General features: G+C 53.0%; 1 protein-coding gene across 1 annotated transcript in view; it reads right to left on the reverse strand.

The window, feature by feature from the left end:
- Window positions 1-21,606, reverse strand: part of ENG (endoglin) — a 379,947-nt gene that overhangs the window by 106,221 nt on the left and 252,120 nt on the right. Inside the window, exons 9-10 of the mRNA XM_085614141.1 lie at window positions 18,299-18,442; window positions 8,537-8,575 (exon numbers count right to left, since the gene is read on the reverse strand). Of these exons, the coding sequence (XP_085470267.1) occupies window positions 8,537-8,575; window positions 18,299-18,442 (183 nt within the window). The remainder of the gene's footprint in view (window positions 1-8,536; window positions 8,576-18,298; window positions 18,443-21,606) is intronic.

The following is a 21,606-nucleotide window of genomic DNA, read 5'->3' on the forward strand; positions in this document are numbered from 1 at the left end:
AAATAAGAGAGAGACGGAGGACGGGCCCAAGCCGGCCACCCGAACACAGGCCAAGGAAAGCCAAACCCACTGGAGCAGCAGGTAGACGGCCAAGCCAAAACACAGGATCAAAGCGTGGAACCGCCACAACACGATCCGCAGACAGCAGGCCAGACCAGCCAAGCGACAAGGTGACAAGGAGAAGGATGGAGCCAGCGCAAGCTGCTCCAAGACAATTGGCAAGAAAATAGCACCTGCGACATATCGTGACGCCACGGAGAGCAAGGAACCCGAAAGGGTGACCACCCCTCCCCAGCACAGGACAGAGCTATGTAATAGCTACAAGTACCCCACATAAGGTAGTTTACGTCCCAAGAACCATGTTAACACCTCTTAGGAAACAATTTCTGCAGCAGAGGACAAAACAAAAAGACCTGCAGACAAAACCCGCAGACGGCTTACCAAGCAGCCAATAAAGAAGAGACAAAAGGCCTAATCTCGGGGCCAACCGGGCTAACTAACAGCCAAAACCACAAGTCAGCAAAGGGCCGGACCAGCAGCTAACAGCACCAAGGGTCCAACAAAAGGACCCCAAGGCACATCAACCAGACAGAACACATAACCTGGGCTACCCGTTACAAGGCCCCAGGAAAACAACGGGAGAACACCTCCCAAAACACAGACCGACAGTCAGGTCACTGAAGGGGAGGAGGAGGAGGGCGAAGCCACGCAAGAAACCCTTGAATGGCAGAATCTGCAGGGGCGCGGAACAACAGAGTGCCATCAAAGGGGAGGTCAACCAGCTGTTGTCCAACGTTCTCAGGAAAAACACTATCCCGTAGCCAGGCATGGCGATGAAGGGCCACCAAAGTAGCATCGACAAGAGGCTCAGAGACATGAACAGACGAGAAGCACTGAGATGTGCACCGACGAGGAGCAGCACAGAGACATACACTGATGAGAAGCACAAAAACATCCACCAACGAGAAGCACAGCCATGTGCCAACAGGAAGCACAGGGACATGCACTGATGAGGAGAAGCACAAAGACATGCATGAACAAGGAGAAGCACGGTGACATGAACTGACGAGAAGCACAGAGACGTGCACCTACGAGAATCACAGAGACGTGCATCGATGAGAAGCTCAGAGACAAGCACTGACGAGAAGCACTGAGATGTGCACCGACGAGGGGAAGCACGGAGACATACACCAATGAGAACTCAAAGATATGCACCGACGAGGAGAAGCACAGAGACATGCACCAACGAGAAGCACTGAGATGTGCACTGATGAGGAGAAGCACAAAGACATGCATGAACAAGGAGAAGCACGGTGACATGAACTGACGAGAAGCACAGAGACGTGCACCTACGAGAATCACAGAGACGTGCATCGATGAGAAGCTCAGAGACAAGCACTGACGAGAAGCACTGAGAGGTGCACCGACGAGGGGAAGCACGGAGACATACACCAACGAGAACTCAAACATATGCACCGACGAGGAGAAGCACAGAGACATGCACCAACGAGAAGCACTGAGATGTGCACTGATGAGGAGAAGCACAAAGACATGCATGAACAAGGAGAAGCACGGAGACATGAACAGACGTGAAGCACAGAGACGTGAACCTACGAGAATCCCAGAGACATGCTCCAACGAGAAGCACAAAGACATGCACTGATGAGACTCACAGAGACATGGGCCGACGAGAACCACAGAGACGTGCACCGATGTGGAGCACAGAGACGAGCACCGATGAGAATCCCCGACACATACACCGACAAGAAGCACAGAGACATGCACCGACAAGGAGAAGCAAAGAGACATGAGCCAACGAGAAGCACAGAGACGTGCACCTAAGAGAATCACAGAGAAATGGGCCGACGATAAGGACAGAGACGTGCACCTACGAGAATCACAGAGACATGGGCCGCCGATAAGCACAGACACGTGCACCGATGAGGAGCGGCACAGAGACATGCTCCAACGAGAAGCACAGAGACGTGCACCTATGAGAAGCATGGACATATGCTCCAGACGAGGATAAGCGCAGAGACGTGCACTGGTGAGTAGCCATCCTCAACCAGGGAGTCTTCCATCTAGTCTCAAACTCCAGCCGCAGCCACCAGTTCATCAGAGTCCAACTCAAGGCGTCCCCTACTCACCTGTCCTCCCAGACCCAGGATGTCTGACAGCCGATGCATCTCAGTGCCTTAGGTAGACCAGGGAGAGCTGAGCCCACCTCAGGGCATCCTGCCTCACCTGTCCCCCCAGATCTGGGATGTCTGACAGCAGTTGTGTCACACAGCCTGCGGTGGACACTGCTTCAGGTGTGAAAAGGGACAGTAGACCCCACACTAAAGTATCTCTGCCCTCACCCCACTGTCACCCCTCCCCTCAGACCTGGAATGTCTGACAGCAGCTGAGTCTCACAGCCTTAGGAGACCCTGCTCCAGGAGAGAGACGGAGAGCAGACCCCACCCCAAGGCATCCCTGATTCTCCTGTCCTTCCAGCCCCAGGATGTCTGACAGCAGCTGGGCCTCACAGCCTGAGAAGGCCCCAGCTTCAGGTGTGTGAAGAGAGAGCACAGCCAGCCTCCTGGACTGGTGAAGTGTACTTTGAGGCCTCCAGCCAGGGACAGCACTAAAATGGTTGAGGCTGTATTTATGTTTCCAATAGATGAGCCATAACCTCAGTTTCTATCTACTGGTGATTGCATGATTTTTCACCTGTTTTGCTTGTGGTTGTCGTTGCCATCCTCCTACAGCTAATACCAACACTAAGCACACCACAACTGCAACCACACAAAATACTGCTCACTCCTCGACAAAACAGAGTCACACTAGCACCAAAGGCCATTCTCTAACCGGTCTACTAATAAATGCTCGATCGCTCTCTAAGAACAAACATCACATCCACGACCTCACTGAGGCAAAACCAGACATACTCTTCATAACTGAATCATGGGCAGGTGATGTGGCTCCCGTCCTGCTATCAAACGATCACTCCAAAATTATATGCAAAAGTGGAGGGGGCCCTGCTGTTGTGTTCAGGCAAACATTACATATCAGTAAAGCTGACGGCGTCTCCATAAAAGATAGGGAGGCCCTTTTCACCAGATGCAATCCTACACCGTCTTCCCCCCTGTAACTTCCTGCTCCTTCACAGACCTCCACCAAGCAAGGCGACATGTTTCAAACCTGATAACACTACACTCCAACCTATGCGTTCTGGTTGACCTCAACATTTGGTTTGACAAACCCAATATGCTCCATCCAAAAATAATAATTGCATGCCTAGACGCACTGACCCTCCGTCAGATCTTCCACAAACATCACTGGACACATCCTAGAACTAGTGACCTTTCAAACAATGACTCCAGTCCCATGGTCGGACCATCACTTGCTTGCTTTCCAACATAACACACAAAGCGACACACCTAAAACCACCTTACGCGCATCCACCTAGCAACTGTGGAACAGACTCAATTTGGGACACTTAGAAACACAACTAACAACCAGTAAAGATCTAGAAACAATAAATTCTGTTCAAACACTGTATGAGTGGCTACAGAAGCTTTTGATATCCTGATACCACTCAAAACCACACCACAGAACAAAAGAAAACAAGCACATAGATAAAAGAGATAAAACAATACATTAGAAAGTTGCAACATGCCTGGCTCAAAATAAACACCAAACAAGACAAATTTTGCCTACAGAAACCTAACAGATTATCAAATCAGCCATCAAAAAAGCAAAGAAAAATACTATTCAGACAGAATTCAAAATTCTAAATGTGCAAATAAGAAATTGTATAAAATTCTCAATGAATTTCGTAAACCAAATTGCCTAGAAGGAGCTCATCCGATCCTCAAGATTTTCACAGACAAACTGGCAAATCATTACACTCGTACTTAAAACAGAGACAAAGCACCAGCACTGACCCTTTCGCAAAACAACAATCCAATAATACTCGAACCCAGCCTCTCTGTTCCTTCCAACACATTTCACCCGTTGAATTTATGGACATGGTCAAAGCAAGCAGGCCTACTGGCAGCCCTTCGGACCCGTGTCCACTGCAAACCTCCAAGACAATTCTTTCAACAACCTCTGCTGCCACTCCAGTAAGAAGAATCATCAACGATTCCTTAACTACCGGAATATTTCCAGAAGAACTCAAAGTCATACAAACGCCCATTACTGAAGAAAACTAACTGGGACCCGCTGAACCCTGACAACTACAGACTGATCTCAAATGGACCTTTCCTGGGCAAACGGATAGAAAGAGCAGCGTTCGCCCAGATGTCACAATTCATTGAAGAGAATGACACACTCTCAGACTTCCAAACAGGTTTCCATCCGGGAAGAGGCACAGAATCTGCCCTCCTTGCCGTCTGGGATAACCTGAAGAACACAGTTGACCGCAACGGGGTGCTGCGCTACTCCTCTTGGACCTCTCGGCTGCCTTTGACACGGTTGACCATGACATGTTGAAACAAAGACTCTATGAAGCCGGCATAGAGGGGACTGCTCTAGACTGGATTGCGTCCTACCTTCGCAACAGAACTAATGTCATCCATACCCCATCTTTGCTCGTCTACTCCACAAAAGCAGGGGTCCCTCAAGGCTCTAGCATCTCGCCCATGCTTTGCAACATCTACATGAAGTACTTGCCGGCACTGATCAATCAATTTTAACTTGCGTGCTATAACCATGCAGATGACACACAAATACTCCTTCAACTGGAATGCCCCAAAGACATTGGAAACTCCCCAATTTTCAGTCGTCTGTGGATCAGTGGATGACTTGGAGCAATCTCAAACTGAATGCTTCCAAAAAGGAGATACTCACGTGTGGTGGAAACATATGACCCGCTCGCCACCTGGCCTGATGAACTGGGATCACCACCTAAAGTATCGAAGGAAGTAAGAAACCTCGGAATGATCATGCGCTCCAAGCTGTCGATGAATGCCCAAGTGGAAAAACTAGCAAGATCAAGCTTCGTTACTATAAAAACCTCTGCGACAAATCTTCCCCCATTTGGGATTCCCACACAAGGTCCAGCCAACCATCTCCCTTTTTTTGTCTAAACTCGATTATGCCAATAGCCTCTACCATGAATCACCTTTAACAACCACTAAAAGACTACAACGGATTCAGAACTCGGCTGCCAGACTACTCTTGCATATCTAACCTTGAGACCACATCTCCTCCGCCTTGAAAGCCCTGCATTGGTTACTGGTTGCCAGAAGATCCATGTTGAAGCTGTTTTGCATCACCCACGAAGCGATACATGGAACTGGACCGCTCTTCATCTGGAATAAAATCACCAAGCACATTCAACAAAGGAACCTCCGCTCTAAAGGGGCAACTCTCCTCAAAATCACAAGATACAAGAAAAAAACCATGTGCGGCGCATCCTTCTCTGTTCAAGCAGCCAAACTACGGAACTCTTTACCCCACAACATAAGGTCCATGGATAACCGCCTTATCTTTAGAAAACTACTCAACAATTGGCTCTTTCCACATAAGCACCGTACGCAAACAGAAATATACAGCATATCCCTCTGTATACAAGCATTTATTTGTACTATAGATATGCACCTATATATGTGAATTGCTTTGTATAAACATGTAGAATAATTATGTTTTTAGAAATATAGATATTCGTTCGCTCTGCTAAACAAAGGTACATATTACTTATAGTTACATTATTCTATGCTTTAACATGTATATAAGTCACTGCATAAATAAGTAAATATTTTATAACTATTTAGCTACAATTGCTTCACTATTGAATCACAAAAAAGAAAAATACATTAATTTAAAGAACAACAACACTTGAAAGCCGGAGTTTATTGAATCGAACTTAAATCCACATATACTACCGACCTTCATGCATCTCTATATGCTTTATGTCCTTATGGATCTATATATTAATTACTTTCTTCTAATGCAGCATATCCATGACTCTACCCTATTTCGCACCCTATACCGCTCTCAATATATCTTCGACATCCACTCTCTCATTCATCCCAAGCCCCATACCACTACTATGATCCCCAAAATAACCCTTTCTAGACTCTCCCCTCGGCTACCCCTCCTTGCATCATCTCAAACCTCTTGTACTATTCAGATCTCCGAAAGAAGCCTTTCTAAACCCTCCCTCGGACTCTACCCTCCACCGCCCTTCTCCTCATCAAACCCCAGACTCTACCCTCCACCTCCCTTCTCCTCATCAAACCCCGGACGCTACCCTCCACCTCCCTTCTAGTCATCAAACCCCGGACTCTACCCTCCACCGCCCTTCTACTCATCAAACCCCGGACGCTACCCTCCACCTCCCTTCTAGTCATCAAACCCCGGACTCTACCCTCCACCTCCCTTCTACTCATCAAACCCCAGACTCTATCCTCCACCTCCCTTCTCCTCATCAAACACCAGACTCTACCCTCCACCGCCCTTCTCCTCATCAAACCCCGGACTCTACCCTCCACCGCCCTTCTACTCATCAAACCCCGGACTCTACCCTCCACCGCCCTTCTACTCATCAAACCCCGGACTCTACCCTCCACCTCCCTTCTCCTCATCAAACCCCGGACTCTACCCTCCACCACCCTTCTACTCATCAAACCCCGGACTCTACCCTCCACCTCCCTTCTCATCAAACACCAGACTCTACCCTCCACCTCCCTTCTCCTCATCAAACACCAGACTCTACCCTCCACCGCCCTTCTCCTCATCAAACCCCAGACTCTACCCTCCACCGCTCTTCTCCTCATCAAACCCCGGACTCTACCCTCCACCGCCCTTCTACTCATCAAACCCCGGACTCTACCCTCCACAGCCCTTCTACTCATCAAACCCTGGACTCTACCCTCCACCGCCCTTCTACTCATCAAACCCCAGACTCTACCCTCCACCGCCCTTCTACTCATCAAACACCGGACTCTACCCTCCGCCTCCCTTCTCCTCATCAAACCCCGGACTCTACCCTCCACCGCCCTTCTACTCATCAAACCCCGGACTCTACCCTCCACCTCCCTTCTCCTCATCAAACCCCGGACTCTACCCTCCACCGCCCTTCTACTCATCAAACACCGGACTCTACCCTCCACCTCTCTTCTCATCATCAAACCCCGGACTCTACCCTCCACCGCCCTTCTACTCATCAAACACCAGACTCTACCCTCCACCGCCCTTCTGCTCATCAAACCCCGGACTCTACCCTCCACCTCCCTTCTCCTCATCAAACCCCGGACTCTACCCTCCACCGCCCTTCTACTCATCAAACACCGGACTATACCCTCCACCGCCCTTCTACTCATCAAACACTGGACTCTACCCTCCACCTCCCTTCTCCTCATCAAACCCCGGACTCTACCCTCCACCGCCCTTCTACTCATCAAACACCGGACTCTACCCTCCACCGCCCTTCTACTCATCAAACACTGGACTCTACCCTCCACCTCCCTTCTCCTCATCAAAACCTGGACTCTACCCTCCACCGCCCTTCTACTCATCAAACCCCGGACTCTACCCTCCACCTCCCTTCTCCTCATCAAACCCCGGACTCTACCCTCCACCTCCCTTCTCCTCATCAAACCCCGGACTCTACCCTCCACTGCCCTTCTACTCATCAAACACCGGACTCTACCCTCCACCGCCCTTCTACTCATCAAACACCGGACTCTACCCTCCACCGCACTTCTACTCATCAAACCCCGGACTCTACCCTCCACCGCCCTTCTCCTCATCAAACCCCGGACTCTACCCTCCACCTCCCTTCTCCTCATCAAACCCCGGACTCTACCCTCCACCGCCCTTCTCCTCATCAAACCCCGGACTCTACCCTCCACCTCCCTTCTCCTCATCAAACCCCGGACTCTACCCTCCACCTCCCTTCTCCTCATCAAACCCCGGACTCTACCCTCCACCGCCCTTCTACTCATCAAACCCCAGACTCTACCCACCACCGCCCTTCTCCTCATCAAACCCCGCCTCCAGATTCGAGACCCTTCCCTTCTATCCCTCCACTATTCCATTTCAATCCAAATAACCGACTAACATATCAACCACCACTCAAATTTCTTTCATATTTTCACTATACTAATTCACCACGAATCCTTTATGGGTTCCAGAGTAGCGCGCTACTCGCTGAATAAGTGCTTTGAACCCTCGTCAGGGGCAGTAAGCGCTTTATAAATGTAATAAGAACACAGCCAGCCAGTTCCAGCGACGCTGAGAGTGGGGAGCGTTTACCTGCCAGCGCGCAAGGAAGCAGTGAAGAGGGGGAGGCAGAGAGAGCGCCCCGACACCCCTTCCAATCTATAGCAAGGCGCTGTGCCAGCAGTCCATTGAGACAGGCACTCAGCCTGTAGAGCGAGGAGACATTAGGAGGGGGCCACGGGGAGGACTGGACACTACTCATGAGAGACAGGCAGGTATCCAAAAGCAGAGACAGGTGAGAGGCCGGGGGCGTCCATCACTCCTCAGAGCAGACACCCCCAGACCCTGGTAGAACCCCCCTCACCCCAGAGCTCCCACTTACCACCACCGGCTCTGCCAACGTGTCGACCGTCAGGAGCAGCTGAGGGGGAAACAAAGAAGAGACGGTAAAAACACGAAGGGGCGCACGGTCTAGGCAGGGGGGTCTCAGAGAAGGTCCTAGACACCCCCTGCCCTCCGATAGACAGAGTACCCCTTGCACTGAGAAAGGGGGCCTGATCAGTGGGCACCCCTCACTCTGTGTGGGGGTGCTCTATTATGGGGGTGAGAGGGTTTCACGCTTTCAGTGGGCACCCCTCTCTCAGTGCGGGGGCAAGAGAGGGGTGCCCACTGAAAGCCTAAATCCCTCTCAGACCCCCAAACATGGAGCGCCCCTGGCACTGAGAGAGGGGTGCTCACTCAAAGCTTAAGACCCCCTCCCAGACCCCCAAACATGGAGCCCCTCTGGCACTGAGAGAGGGGTGCCCACAGAAAGCCTGAGACCCCCTCCCACACCCCCAAACATGGAGCGCCCCTGGCACGGAGAGAGGGGTGCCCACTCAAAACATAAGACCCCCTCCCGCACCCCCAAACATGGAGCGCCCCTGGCACTGAGAGAGGGGTGCCCACTGAAAGCCTAGACCCCCTCCCACACCCCCAAACATAGAGCACCCCTGGCAATGAGAGAGGGGTGCCCACTGAAAACCTGAGACCCCCTCCCGCACCCCCAAACATGGAGCGCCCCTGGAACTGAGAGAGGGGTGCCCACTGAAAGCCTGAGACCCCCTCCCACACCCCAAACATGGAGCGCCCCTGGCACTGAGAGAGGGGTGCCCACTGAAAGCCGGAGACCCCCTCCCACCCCCCCAAACAGAGCGCCCCTGGCACTGAGAGAGGGGTGCCCACTGAAAGCCGGAGACCCCCTCCCACACCCCCAAACATGGAGCCCCCCTGGCACTGAGAGAGGGGTGCCCACTCAAAGCTTAAGACCCCCTCCCGCACCCCCAAACATGGAGTGCCCCTGGCACTGAGAGAGGGGTGCCCACTGAAAGCCGGAGACCCCCTTTCACACCCCCAAACATGGAGCGCCCCTGGCACTGAGAGAGGGGTGCCCACTCAAAGCTTAAGACCCCCTCCCGCACCCCCAAACATGGAGTGCCCCTGGCACTGAAAGAGGGGTGCCCACTGAGAGCCTGAGACCCCCTCCCACACCCCCAAACATAGAGCGCCCCTGGCACTGAGAGAGGGGTGCCCACTCAAAGCTTAAGACCCCCTCCCACACCCCCAAACATGGAGTGCCCCTGGCACTGAGAAAGGGGTGCCCACTGAAAGCCGGAGACCCCCTCTCACAGCCCCAAACATGGAGCGCCCCTGGCACTGAGAGAGGGGTGCCCACTCAAAGCTTAAGACCCCCTCCCGCACCCCCAAACATGGAGTGCCCCTGGCACTGAAAGAGGGGTGCCCACTGAAAGCCTGAGACCCCCTCCCACACCCCCAAACATAGAGCGCTCCTGGCACTGAGAGAGGGGTGCCCACTCAAAGCTTAAGACCCCCTCCCGCACCCCCAAACATGGAGCGCCCCTGGCACTGAGAAAGGGGTGCCCACTGAAAGCCTGAGACCCCCTCCCGCACTGAGAGAACTCCTTCCAGAGATTATCGTAAGACTGTAGAAGGGGAGTCAAATGTAAACCCCATAATCGTCTACCGCGAGCCCCCGTCACTTGACCACGGAGGACCCCAGAAAGAATAGGATCTTCTCCATACAGTGCAGACCTCTTGCAGTGAGGAAGGTGCCCTCACTCACACTCACCTGGGACCCCTTCATTGAGTCAGGGTCACGTGCCCTCACTCACACTCACCTGGGACCCCTTCATTGAGTCACAGTCAGGTGCCCTCACTCACACTCACCTGGGACCCCTTCATTGAGTCAGGGTCACGTGCCCTCACTCACACTCACCTGGGACCCCTTCATTGAGTCACGGTCAGGTGCCCTCACTCACACTCACCTGGGACCCCTTCTCCAAGTCAGGGTCATGTGCCCTCACTCACATTCACCCCGGACCCCTTCATCGAGTCAGGGTCACGTGCCCTCACTCACACTCAACCCGGACCCCTTCATCGACTCACGGTCACGTGCCCTCACTCACACTCACCTGGGACCCCTTCATTGAGTCAGGGTCACGTGCCCTCACTCACACTCACCTGGGACCCCTTCATTGAGTCACAGTCAGGTGCCCTCACTCACACTCACCTGGGACCCCTTCATTGAGTCACAGTCAGGTGCCCTCACTCACCTGGGACCCCTTCATTGAGTCACAGTCAGGTGCCCTCACTCACACTCACCTGGGACCCCTTCATTGAGTCAGGGTCACGTGCCCTCACTCACACTCACCTGGGACCCCTTCATTGAGTCACAGTCAGGTGCCCTCACTCACACTCACCTGGGACCCCTTCTCCAAGTCAGGGTCACGTGCCCTCACTCACATTCACCCCGGACCCCTTCATCGAGTCAGGGTCACGTGCCCTCACTCACACTCACCTGGGACCCCTTCATCGAGTCAAGGTCAGGTGCCCTCACTCACACTCACCACGGATCCCTTCATCGAGTCAAGGTCACATGCCCTCACTCACACTCACTTGGGACCCCTTCATCGAGTCAGGGTCACGTGCCCTCACTCACCTGGGACCCTTCATCGAGTCAGGGTCAGGTGCCCTCACTCACACACACACCTGGGACCACTGCACTGACTCAGGGTCAGATGCCCACACTCACCTGGCACCCCTTAATCGAAGTCAGGGTCACCTGTCCTCACTCACACTTGCCTGAGACCACTGCGCCAAATCATGTGACCTCATTCACACACACCTGGGACCACTGCACTAACTCAGGGTCAGATGCCCTCACTCACACTCACCTGGCCCCCCTTCATTGAGTCAGCTGCCCTCACACACACTCACCTGGCACCCCTTCATCGAAGTCAGGGTCACGTTTCCTCACTCACACTCACTTGGAACTACTTCTCCAAGTCAGGGTCAGGTGACCTCACTCACACTCACCTGGGACCACTGCACTGACTCAGGGTCATATGCCCTCACTCACACTCACCTGGCCCCCCTTCATTGAGTCAGCTGCCCTCACACACACTAACCTGGGACCCCTTCATAGGGTCAGGTGCCCTCACTCACACTCACAGAGTCAGGTTAGGGTGCCCTCACACTCACTGAATCAGAGTCCAGTGTTTTCACTCTCACTGAGCCTGGGTCAGGTGCCCTAACACTCAGTGAGTCAGGGTCAGGTACCCTAACACTCACTGAGTCAGGGTAAATTGCCCTCACACTTACTGAATCAGGGTGCAGTGCCCTCAGTTTCACTAAGCCTGGTTCAGGTGCACTCACACTCACTGAGTCAGGGTCAGGTTTCCTAACAATCACTGAGTCATGGTCCAGTGGCCTCATACTCACTAAATCAGGGTATGGTGCCCTCAGACTCACCGAGTTAGTGTCCAGTGCCCTCGCTCACACTCACTGAGTAAGGATCTGGTGCTTTCACACTAACTGAGCCAGGGTCTGGTGCTCTCACACTCACTGGGCAAAGTCAGGTGCCCTCCCACTCACCGAATCAGGATAAGGTGCCCTCGCTCACACTCACCGAGTCTGGGTATGGTGCCCTCATGGAGTCAGGGTCCAGTACCCTTGCTCGCACTCACCGAGTAAGGGTCTGATTCCCCTAATCACTCTCACTGGGCCTGGGTCAGGTGCCCTCACACTCACTGAGCCAAGGTCAGGTGCCCTAACACTCACTGAATCAGGGTCCAGGGCCCTCAGTCTCACTAAATCAGGGTCAGGTGCCCTCACTGAGTCAGGGTCCAGAGCCCTCACACTCACTAAGTCAGGGTCCAGTTACATCGCTCCCACTTACTGAGTCAGAGTCTGGTTCCCTCATACTCACTGAGTTAGAATCAGGTACCCTCACAGTCACCGAGACAGGGTCCAGTGCCCTAACACTCACTAAGTCAGGGCCAGATGCCCTCCCACTCACTGAGTCAGGGTACAATGCCCACACCCTCACTAAGTCTGAGTCAGGTGCCCTTGCTCACAAACACTGAGTCAGGATAAAGTGCCTTCAAACTCACTGAGTCAGGTGCCGGTGTCCTTACTCACACTCACAGAGTCAGGGTACGATGCCCTTACACTCACTGAGTCATGGTATGGTGCCCTCACACTTACAAAAGGAGGGTCCAGTGCCCTAGCTCTCACTGAATCAGGACCCAGTGCCCTTACACTCACTGAGTCAGAGTCTGGTGCCCTAACACTCACTGAGGGAGGGTCCAGTGCCCTCATAGTGACTGAGTCAGGGTTTGGTGTCCTCATAGTCACTGAATGGGGGTCTGTGCCCTAGCACTCACTGAATCAGGATCCAGTGCTCTCATACAGGTGCCCAAACACTCACTGAGTCAGGGTCAGGCACCCTCCCACTCACAGTCAAGGTCTAATGCCCTCACCCTCAGAGTCAGGTGCCCTCCCTCACACTCACTAGTCAGGATCCGTTGCCTTCAAACTCACTGAGCCAGGTACTTGTCCATGTCCGGTGCCCTCACACTTACTGAAGTGCGGTCTGGGACCGTATCACTCACTGAAACAGGATCCAGTGCTATCAAACTCACTGAGTCAGGGTCTGGTGCCCTCACTGAATCAGGGGCCGGTGCCTCACACTCACTGAGTCAGGGTCTGGTGTCCTCACACTTCCACAAGGAGGGTTCAGTGCCCTAGAACTAATTGAATCAGGGTCCAGGGCCCTCACACTAACTGGACCAGGGGCCGGAGCCTCACACTCACTGAGTCAGGGGCCGGTGCCTCACACTCACTGAGTCAGGGGCCGGTTCCTCACACTCATTGAGTCAGTCAGGGTCCAGTGCCCTCACACTCACTGAGTCAGGGTCTGGTCATAGTCTCTGAATGTGGGTCCGGTGCCCTACCCCTCACTGAATCAGGATCCAGTACCCTCATACTCACTGAGTCAGGGTCAAGTGCCCTAACACTCCCTGAGTCAGGGTCCAGTGGCCTCACACTCAGTAAATCAGGGTATGGCGCCCTCACACTCACTGAGTTAGGGTCCAGTGCCCTCGCCCTCACAGTCAGGTGACCTCACTCACTGAGTCAGGATCCGGTGCCTTCAAACTCACTGACCCAGGTCCCTGTGCTCTTACTCACAGCTACTGTGTCAGTGTCCGATGCCCTCACACTAACTGAGTCATGGTCTGGTGTCCTCACACTTACAGAAGGAGGGTTCAGTGCCCTAGCACTCATTTAATCAGGGTCCAGGGCCCTCACACTCACTGGATCAGGGGCTGGAGCCTCACACTCACTGAGTAAGGGTCCAGTGCCCTCACCCTCATAGAGTCAGGTGGCCTCACTCATGCTCACTGAATCAGGATCCGGTGCCTTCAAACTCACTGAGCCAGGGACCTGTGCCCTTACTCACAGTCACTGTGTCAGTGTCCGGTGCCCTCACACTCACTGAGTCATGGTCTGGTGTCCTCACACTTACAGAAGGAGGGTCCAGGGCCCTCACACTCACTGAATCTCGGGCCTGAGCCTCACCCCCACTGATTAAGGAGCCGGTGCCTCAAACTCACTGAACAAAGGGCCAGTGCCTCACACTCACTGAGTCAGAGCCCAGTGCCCTCACACTCACTGAGTCAGGTTAGGGTGCCCTCACACTCACTGAATCAGAGTCCAGTGTTTTCACTCTCACTGAGCCTGGGTCAGGTGCCCTAACACTCAGTGAGTCAGGGTCAGGTACCCTAACACTCACTGAGTCAGGGTAAATTGCCCTCACACTTACTGAATCAGGGTGCAGTGCCCTCAGTTTCACTAAGCCTGGTTCAGGTGCACTCACACTCACTGAGTCAGGGTCAGGTTTCCTAACAATCACTGAGTCATGGTCCAGTGGCCTCATACTCACTAAATCAGGGTATGGTGCCCTCAGACTCACCGAGTTAGTGTCCAGTGCCCTCGCTCACACTCACTGAGTAAGGATCTGGTGCTCTCACACTAACTGAGCCAGGGTCTGGTGCTCTCACACTCACTGGGCAAAGTCAGGTGCCCTCCCACTCACCGAATCAGGATAAGGTGCCCTCGCTCACACTCACCGAGTCAGGGTATGGTGCCCTCATGGAGTCAGGGTCCAGTACCCTTGCTCGCACTCACCGAGTAAGGGTCTGATTTCCCTAATCACTCTCACTGGGCCTGGGTCAGGTGCCCTCACACTCACTGAGCCAAGGTCAGGTGCCCTAACACTCACTGAATCAGGGTCCAGGGCCCTCAGTCTCACTAAACCAGGGTCAGGTGCCCTCACTGAGTCAGGGTCCAGAGCCCTCACACTCACTAAGTCAGGGTCCAGTTACATCGCTCCCACTTACTGAGTCAGAGTCTGGTTCCCTCATACTCACTGAGTTAGAATCAGGTACCCTCACACTCACCGAGACAGGGTCCAGTGCCCTAACACTCACTAAGTCAGGGCCAGATGCCCTCCCACTCACTGAGTCAGGGTACAATGCCCACACCCTCACTAAGTCTGAGTCAGGTGCCCTTGCTCACAAACACTGAGTCAGGATAAAGTGCCTTCAAACTCACTGAGTCAGGTGCCGGTGTCCTTACTCACACTCACAGAGTCGGGGTACGATGCCCTTACACTCACTGAGTCATGGTATGGTGCCCTCACACTTACAAAAGGAGGGTCCAGTGCCCTAGCTCTCACTGAATCAGGACCCAGTGCCCTTACACTCACTGAGTCAGAGTCTGGTGCCCTAACACTCACTGAGGGAGGGTCCAGTGCCCTCATAGTGACTGAGTCAGGGTTTGGTGTCTTCATAGTCACTGAATGGGGGTCTGTGCCCTAGCACTCACTGAATCAGGATCCAGTGCTCTCATACAGGTGCCCAAACACTCACTGAGTCAGGGTCAGGCACCCTCCCACTCACAGTCAAGGTCTAATGCCCTCACCCTCAGAGTCAGGTGCCCTCCCTCACACTCACTAGTCAGGATCCGTTGCCTTCAAACTCACTGAGCCAGGTACTTGTCCATGTCCGGTGCCCTCACACTTACTGAAGTGCGGTCTGGGACCGTATCACTCACTGAAACAGGATCCAGTGCTCTCAAACTCACTGAGTCAGGGTCTGGTGCCCTCACTGAATCAGGGGCCGGTGCCTCACACTCACTGAGTCAGGGTCTGGTGTCCTCACACTTCCACAAGGAGGGTTCAGTGCCCTAGAACTAATTGAATCAGGGTCCAGGGCCCTCACACTAACTGGACCAGGGGCCGGAGCCTCACACTCACTGAGTCAGGGGCCGGTGCCTCACACTCACTGAGTCAGGGGCCGGTGCCTCACACTCATTGAGTCAGTCAGGGTCCAGTGCCCTCACACTCACTGAGTCAGGGTCTGGTCATAGTCTCTGAATGTGGGTCCAGTGCCCTACCCCTCACTGAATCAGGATCCAGTGCCCTCATACTCACTGAGTCAGGGTCAAGTGCCCTAACACTCCCTGAGTCAGGGTCCAGTGCCCTCGCCCTCACAGTCAGGTGACCTCACTCACTGAGTCAGGATCCGGTGCCTTCAAACTCACTGAGCCAGGTCCCTGTGCTCTTACTCACAGCTACTGTGTCAGTGTCCGATGCCCTCACACTAACTGAGTCATGGTCTGGTGTCCTCACACTTACAGAAGGAGGGTTCAGTGCCCTAGCACTCATTTAATCAGGGTCCAGGGCCCTCACACTCACTGGATCAGGGGCTGGAGCCTCACACTCACTGAGTAAGGGTCCAGTGCCCTCACCCTCACAGAGTCAGGTGGCCTCACTCATGCTCACTGAATCAGGATCCGGTGCCTTCAAACTCACTGAGCCAGGGACCTGTGCCCTTACTCACAGTCACTGTGTCAGTGTCCGGTGCCCTCACACTCACTGAGTCATGGTCTGGTGTCCTCACACTTACAGAAGGAGGGTCCAGGGCCCTCACACTCACTGAATCTCGGGCCGGAGCCTCACACCCACTGATTAAGGAGCCGGTGCCTCAAACTCACTGAACAAAGGGCCAGTGCCTCACACTCACTGAGTCAGAGCCCAGTGCCCTCACACTCACTGAGTCAGGGTCTAGTGTCCTCCTGGTCACTGAATTTGGGTCCAGTGCCCTGGTCCTCACTGAATCAGGATCCAATGCCCTCATACTCACCGAGTCAGGGTCAAGTGCCCTAACACTCACTGAGTCAAGGTCAAGTGGCCTCACACTCACTAAATCAGGGTATGGTGCCCTCACACTCACTGAGTTAGTGCCCAGTGCCCTCACTCACATTCACTGAGTCAGGGTCCAGTGCTCTCACATTCAGTGAGTCAGGGTCCCTTGCCCTGGCTCACACTCACTGAGCAGGGTCAGGTGCCCTCACACTCTCAAATCAGGATTCGGTGCCCTCACGGAGTGAGGATACAGTGCCCTCACTCACACGGTCAGGGTCAGATGCACTCATTCATACTCACAGAGTCAGAATCCGGTGCACTCACACTCACTGAATAGGGGTCTAGTGCCCTCACTCTCACTGGGCCTGGGTCAGGTGCCCTCACACTCACTGAGCCAAGGTCAGGTCTCCTCAAACTTACTGAATCGGTGTCCACTACCCTCAGTCTCACTGAGCCAGGGCCAGGTGCCCGCACACTCACTGAGTCAGGGTCCAGAGCCCTCACACTCACTAAGTCGGGGTCCAGTGACCTCACACACACTGAATCAGGATCTGGTGCCCTAACATTCACCGAGACAGGGTCTTGTGCCGTAACACTCACTAAGTCAGGATCAATGAAGTGAGGATCAGATGCCCTCCCACTCACTGAGTCAGGGTTCAATGCTCTCACCCTCACTGAGTCAGAGTCAGGTGCCCTTGCTCACACTCACTGAGTCAGGATCTGGTGGCCTCACACTCACTGAGCCAGGGTCCATGGTTTTGTGCCCTTACACTTACTGAAGAAGGGTCTGGTGTCCTAGCACTCACTGAATCAGGGTCCAGTGCTCTTACACTCACTGAGTTAGGGTCCAGTGCCCTCACACTCATTGAGGGCAATGGACCTTGACTCTGTGAGTGGGAGGGTGCCTCACCCTGACTCAGTGAGTGTTTGGGCACCTGTATGAGGGCACTGGACCCTCATTCAGTGAGTGTTAGGGCACCAGACTCTGACTCAGTGAGTGTAAGGGCACTGGGTCCTAATTCAGTGAGAGCTAGGGCACTGGACCCCCCTTCAGTAAGTGTGAGGGCACCATATCATGACTGAGTGTAAGGGCATCGTACCCTGACACAGTGAGTGTGAGTAAGGACACCGGGACCTGACTCAGTGAGTTTGAAGGCACTGTATCCTGACTCAGTGTGTGCGAGCAAGGGTCCAATGCCCTCACTCACATTCACTCAGTCAGGGGCCAGTGCTCTCACACTCAATGAGTCAGGACCCAGTGCCCTAAAACTCACTGAAACAGGGTCAAGTGCCCTCACACTCAGTGAGTTAGGGTCAGGTGCCTTCACACGCTCAGAGTTAGGGTCCAGTGCCCTCGCTCACACACACTGAGCCAGGGTCCAGGTTCCTCACACTAACCGAATCAGGTTCCAGTGCCCTTACACTCACTGAATCAGGGCCCGGTGCCTCACACTCACTGAGTCAGGGCCCGGTGCCTCACACCCACTGAATCAGGGCCCGGTGCCTCACACCCACTGAATCAGGGTCCTGTACCTCACACTCACTGAGTTACGGGCCAGTGCCTCACCGAGTTACGGGCCAGTGCCTTACACTCACCTGGTTCTGGATCTCATTCCTGGGCCCGGTAGTGGTGAGGCAGCTGTCAGTTCTTGTGGTCAGGAAGATGTGAGTGTCGTTCTGCTCAGCTCTGCAGCTGGAGTTCAAGAGGGTAAGTTCCTGCACTTGTACACCACCTGCGGCCTAGAGAGAGAGAGAGAGAGTGTGTGAGAGAGAAGAAAGGCAGAGACACTGAAGACAGTGAGGGGCAGATTTACAAGCCCTTTGCATCACTTTTGTGCCGCCGTTGCATCACTTTTTGCGACACAGCGGGGCGTAAACAAAGTGCCACATTGCAGCCTATTTACAACATGATGCATGTAGGGAGATGGGTCACGTTGTAAAGGTGGGTGTTCCCAAGCAAGAAAGCCTCGTAGAACTGACGCTGTGAAATCTAGTGCGCCACTTCTAGGACACCACTGCGTCAAAACCTTACGCTTACTTGGAGCAGGCATAAGGAATGACGCAGCACAATGAGTATATGTCTCCCCATGCATTGCTGGAGTTGCGTCGTGCTTGCTACACAACTCCAGCAATGTGTGATTTTTGCGGCAACAGATGCGTCCGTTTCTTGTATATCGTCCCACAGTGTCTGTGAGATAGCGAGAGAGAGAGAGCAAGACAGAAGAGAGAGAAAGAAACAGAGGGGAAGAGACAGAGTGTGAACATGTCTGAGTGTGAGGGAGAGAGAGAGTTGAAATGTGTGTCAGACAGAGAAAAAGGGAGAGAGAAAATATATCAAGAGCGGGTGAAGCAGGAGAGAGACAGTGTGAACATGTGTGTGCGCGAGTGGGACAGACAGAAGGAAACTGCCGGATAGACTGAAAGAGCCAGATGGGGAAAGGAATGAAATACGGAGTGAAAGAGCATGAGAGAGATGACAGAGTGGAAGAGTGTGGGGGAGGAGACGTGTATGCATGTGTGAGCAGATGACAGAAAGCGAGAAAATGCGTTTATCTATTACAACGTGTGTGTGAGAGCGAGGGAGATGAGACAGAGGGGTGATGTGTGCTAGACAGAGGAGGGAGATGAGACGATAAAAATGCGCGAAAGAGAGAAAAGAGAGAAAGAGAGTAGAATGAGTGTGTGCCCTTGTCAGAAAGAAAGAGAGAGTAAAACAGGCGAGAGAGTGTCAACGTTTCGATATGCATGACAGAGACTGAAAGAGTGTCTGTGGAAGAGAGAGGGGTAAAAGGGGGTGTTAGAAATGGGGGTCTCTGGTTGGCAGTGGATGGCCACCGTCCAAGCAGGGACCCTTCTTTCTAAGTCAGAGTGAAGGGCTGCACCCCGTTGACAACACCTGCTTCACCCTGTGGTAACGTAGCACGAGCAGTTAGGCTAATCTCAGAGGCAATGTGTAAAGCGTTGATAATCATACACAGCAAGTACCGTGAGGAACACTACAAATGGACACGACACAGGTAGTTATCAAAGGAAATAGTTATATTTATAGAGACTTATCACAAGACCAAATAACGAGGAAATCATAATACTGTACAAAAATAGCTCTCTCTGGATGCCGCAAAAATATTTCCAAGGGGTAGGGTAAAGTTCAGTTCAGGACAGTGGTCTCTGCGACCCCTCAACTCACAGTTCTGAGATGTTGGCAAATAATCCTCAAGAAATATCGCTCCGGCGGGTTAGCGATGTTTTTTCTCACGCTCTGGTTGTGGCCGCTCGCTAACAGGGGTTAGCGACGATTTTCTTTACGGTCAGTCGCTGTAGCGATGATTTTCTGGCCGCAAATGTGCGGGGCGATGATCAGGCCAGCGAGCCTTCAGCGGTAGCGATGCGATGATTTTCTTCACGCTTAGCAAGTGCAGCGATGATTTTCTTGACGCTCCTCGACTGCGGCGGCTCGCTAACAGGCCTTAGCGACGAAAACAAAGTCTACTGGTCCTGAGACTTCAGTCAGGAGGCTAGTTCTCTCTCTAGCCCTTGGGTGATTGCAGGGTCAAGATTAAAAAGTTCTCTTACAGCTCCTTTTCCCTCTTATTTCCAGTCCAATGACATCTACTGCAGGCCAATCCAGGGAACAGCACACAACACCAGGACAGTCTTCTCCTGCAGTTTCCTTCAGTTCCACGGATAGAGGTTGGTCTTGAAATCCAGGGCAATACAAATTGTAGGGGTTTGGGCACAAATATTTATATCCCCCAAAAGACTTTGTTCTCAGAAGCTAAAAGTCACTGAACCCAGCTAGAACCAGTTCTGCCCAGTCCTGGAGCACTTTGTTTACCAGGCTGCATCGTTCCTTTCAGAAAGAGGGGGTCTGCCCTCAGACGCACAGCGGGAGGTGGAGCCTGCATTCACCTTGCCAGGCATAGCCCTATTCAAGTGCAGGAGCTACCCCTCCCCTCACTCCAAGGCAGATCTCTCTATTCAACCCAGGTCTGACTCAGCCTGCCCTGTCCCTCAAAAACCAGACAGCCAATACACATAATAGCAGAGCAAACTGGAAGGCTTAGGCAAGAAAGTACCTATACTCTAAAAGTGCTAGTTTCAAACACAGAATATAAAAATAACCTTCACTAAAAGCTGTATTTTAATATTCTGAGCTCAGGCATACTAAATTCGTTTTTCTACCATGTTCTCTGGGTCAGTTGGGACTATAGAATGTAATAGCCAAAACCTCCCATTCTGGCCTATGGAGAATAGGTAGCCTTACAGTAGTGAAAAACGAAATTGGGTGTAATTCATTACCAGGACATGCTACACACATCAGAGCAAGCCCTACCTTACACACACAATGCACCTTACCATAGGGGTGGCTTACATGATACCAAGGGAAGGTTCAGGGACTGGGAAGTGGGTGCCCTTCACAACCAAGATGGCAGTTCTAGACTGCACACAGACACTGCAGTCGCAGGCCTAAGACATACTTTACAAGCTGCTTCTGTGGGTGGCGCAAATTAGCGCTGCAGGCCCACCAGCAGCACTTGGGTTACCAGCCCTGGGCACACACAGGCCACATTACTAGGGACTAACAGGTAGACCAAGTAAGCCAATCAGGGGTACAACAATCTATGTGTCATCTTTATACAGGCAGCATCCGCGCTGCGGCACTGAATGGCAGTGGCGCAGCGCCCAGAGTATCTATCACCAGAAAAAACAGAGGAGGCACAGTAAAAATGTAAGGGCGACTCACGCCAATGGTGCCAGGTCTAAAACGCGTCCCCCCCAGCTGAAATGTGGGGAGAACTACCCATCCCCTGGGAAGTTCTCGTCACTAAGGTGGAAAAACCGGGACAGACCGTCAGCATTGGCGTGCTCTGTCCCAGGGCGGTGTTCCACCGTAAAGTCCATAC

Source organism: Triturus cristatus, chromosome 1_2 (genome assembly GCF_964204655.1).
Source record: "Triturus cristatus chromosome 1_2, aTriCri1.1, whole genome shotgun sequence".
In the NCBI taxonomy this organism is placed as follows: Eukaryota; Metazoa; Chordata; class Amphibia; order Caudata; family Salamandridae; genus Triturus; species Triturus cristatus.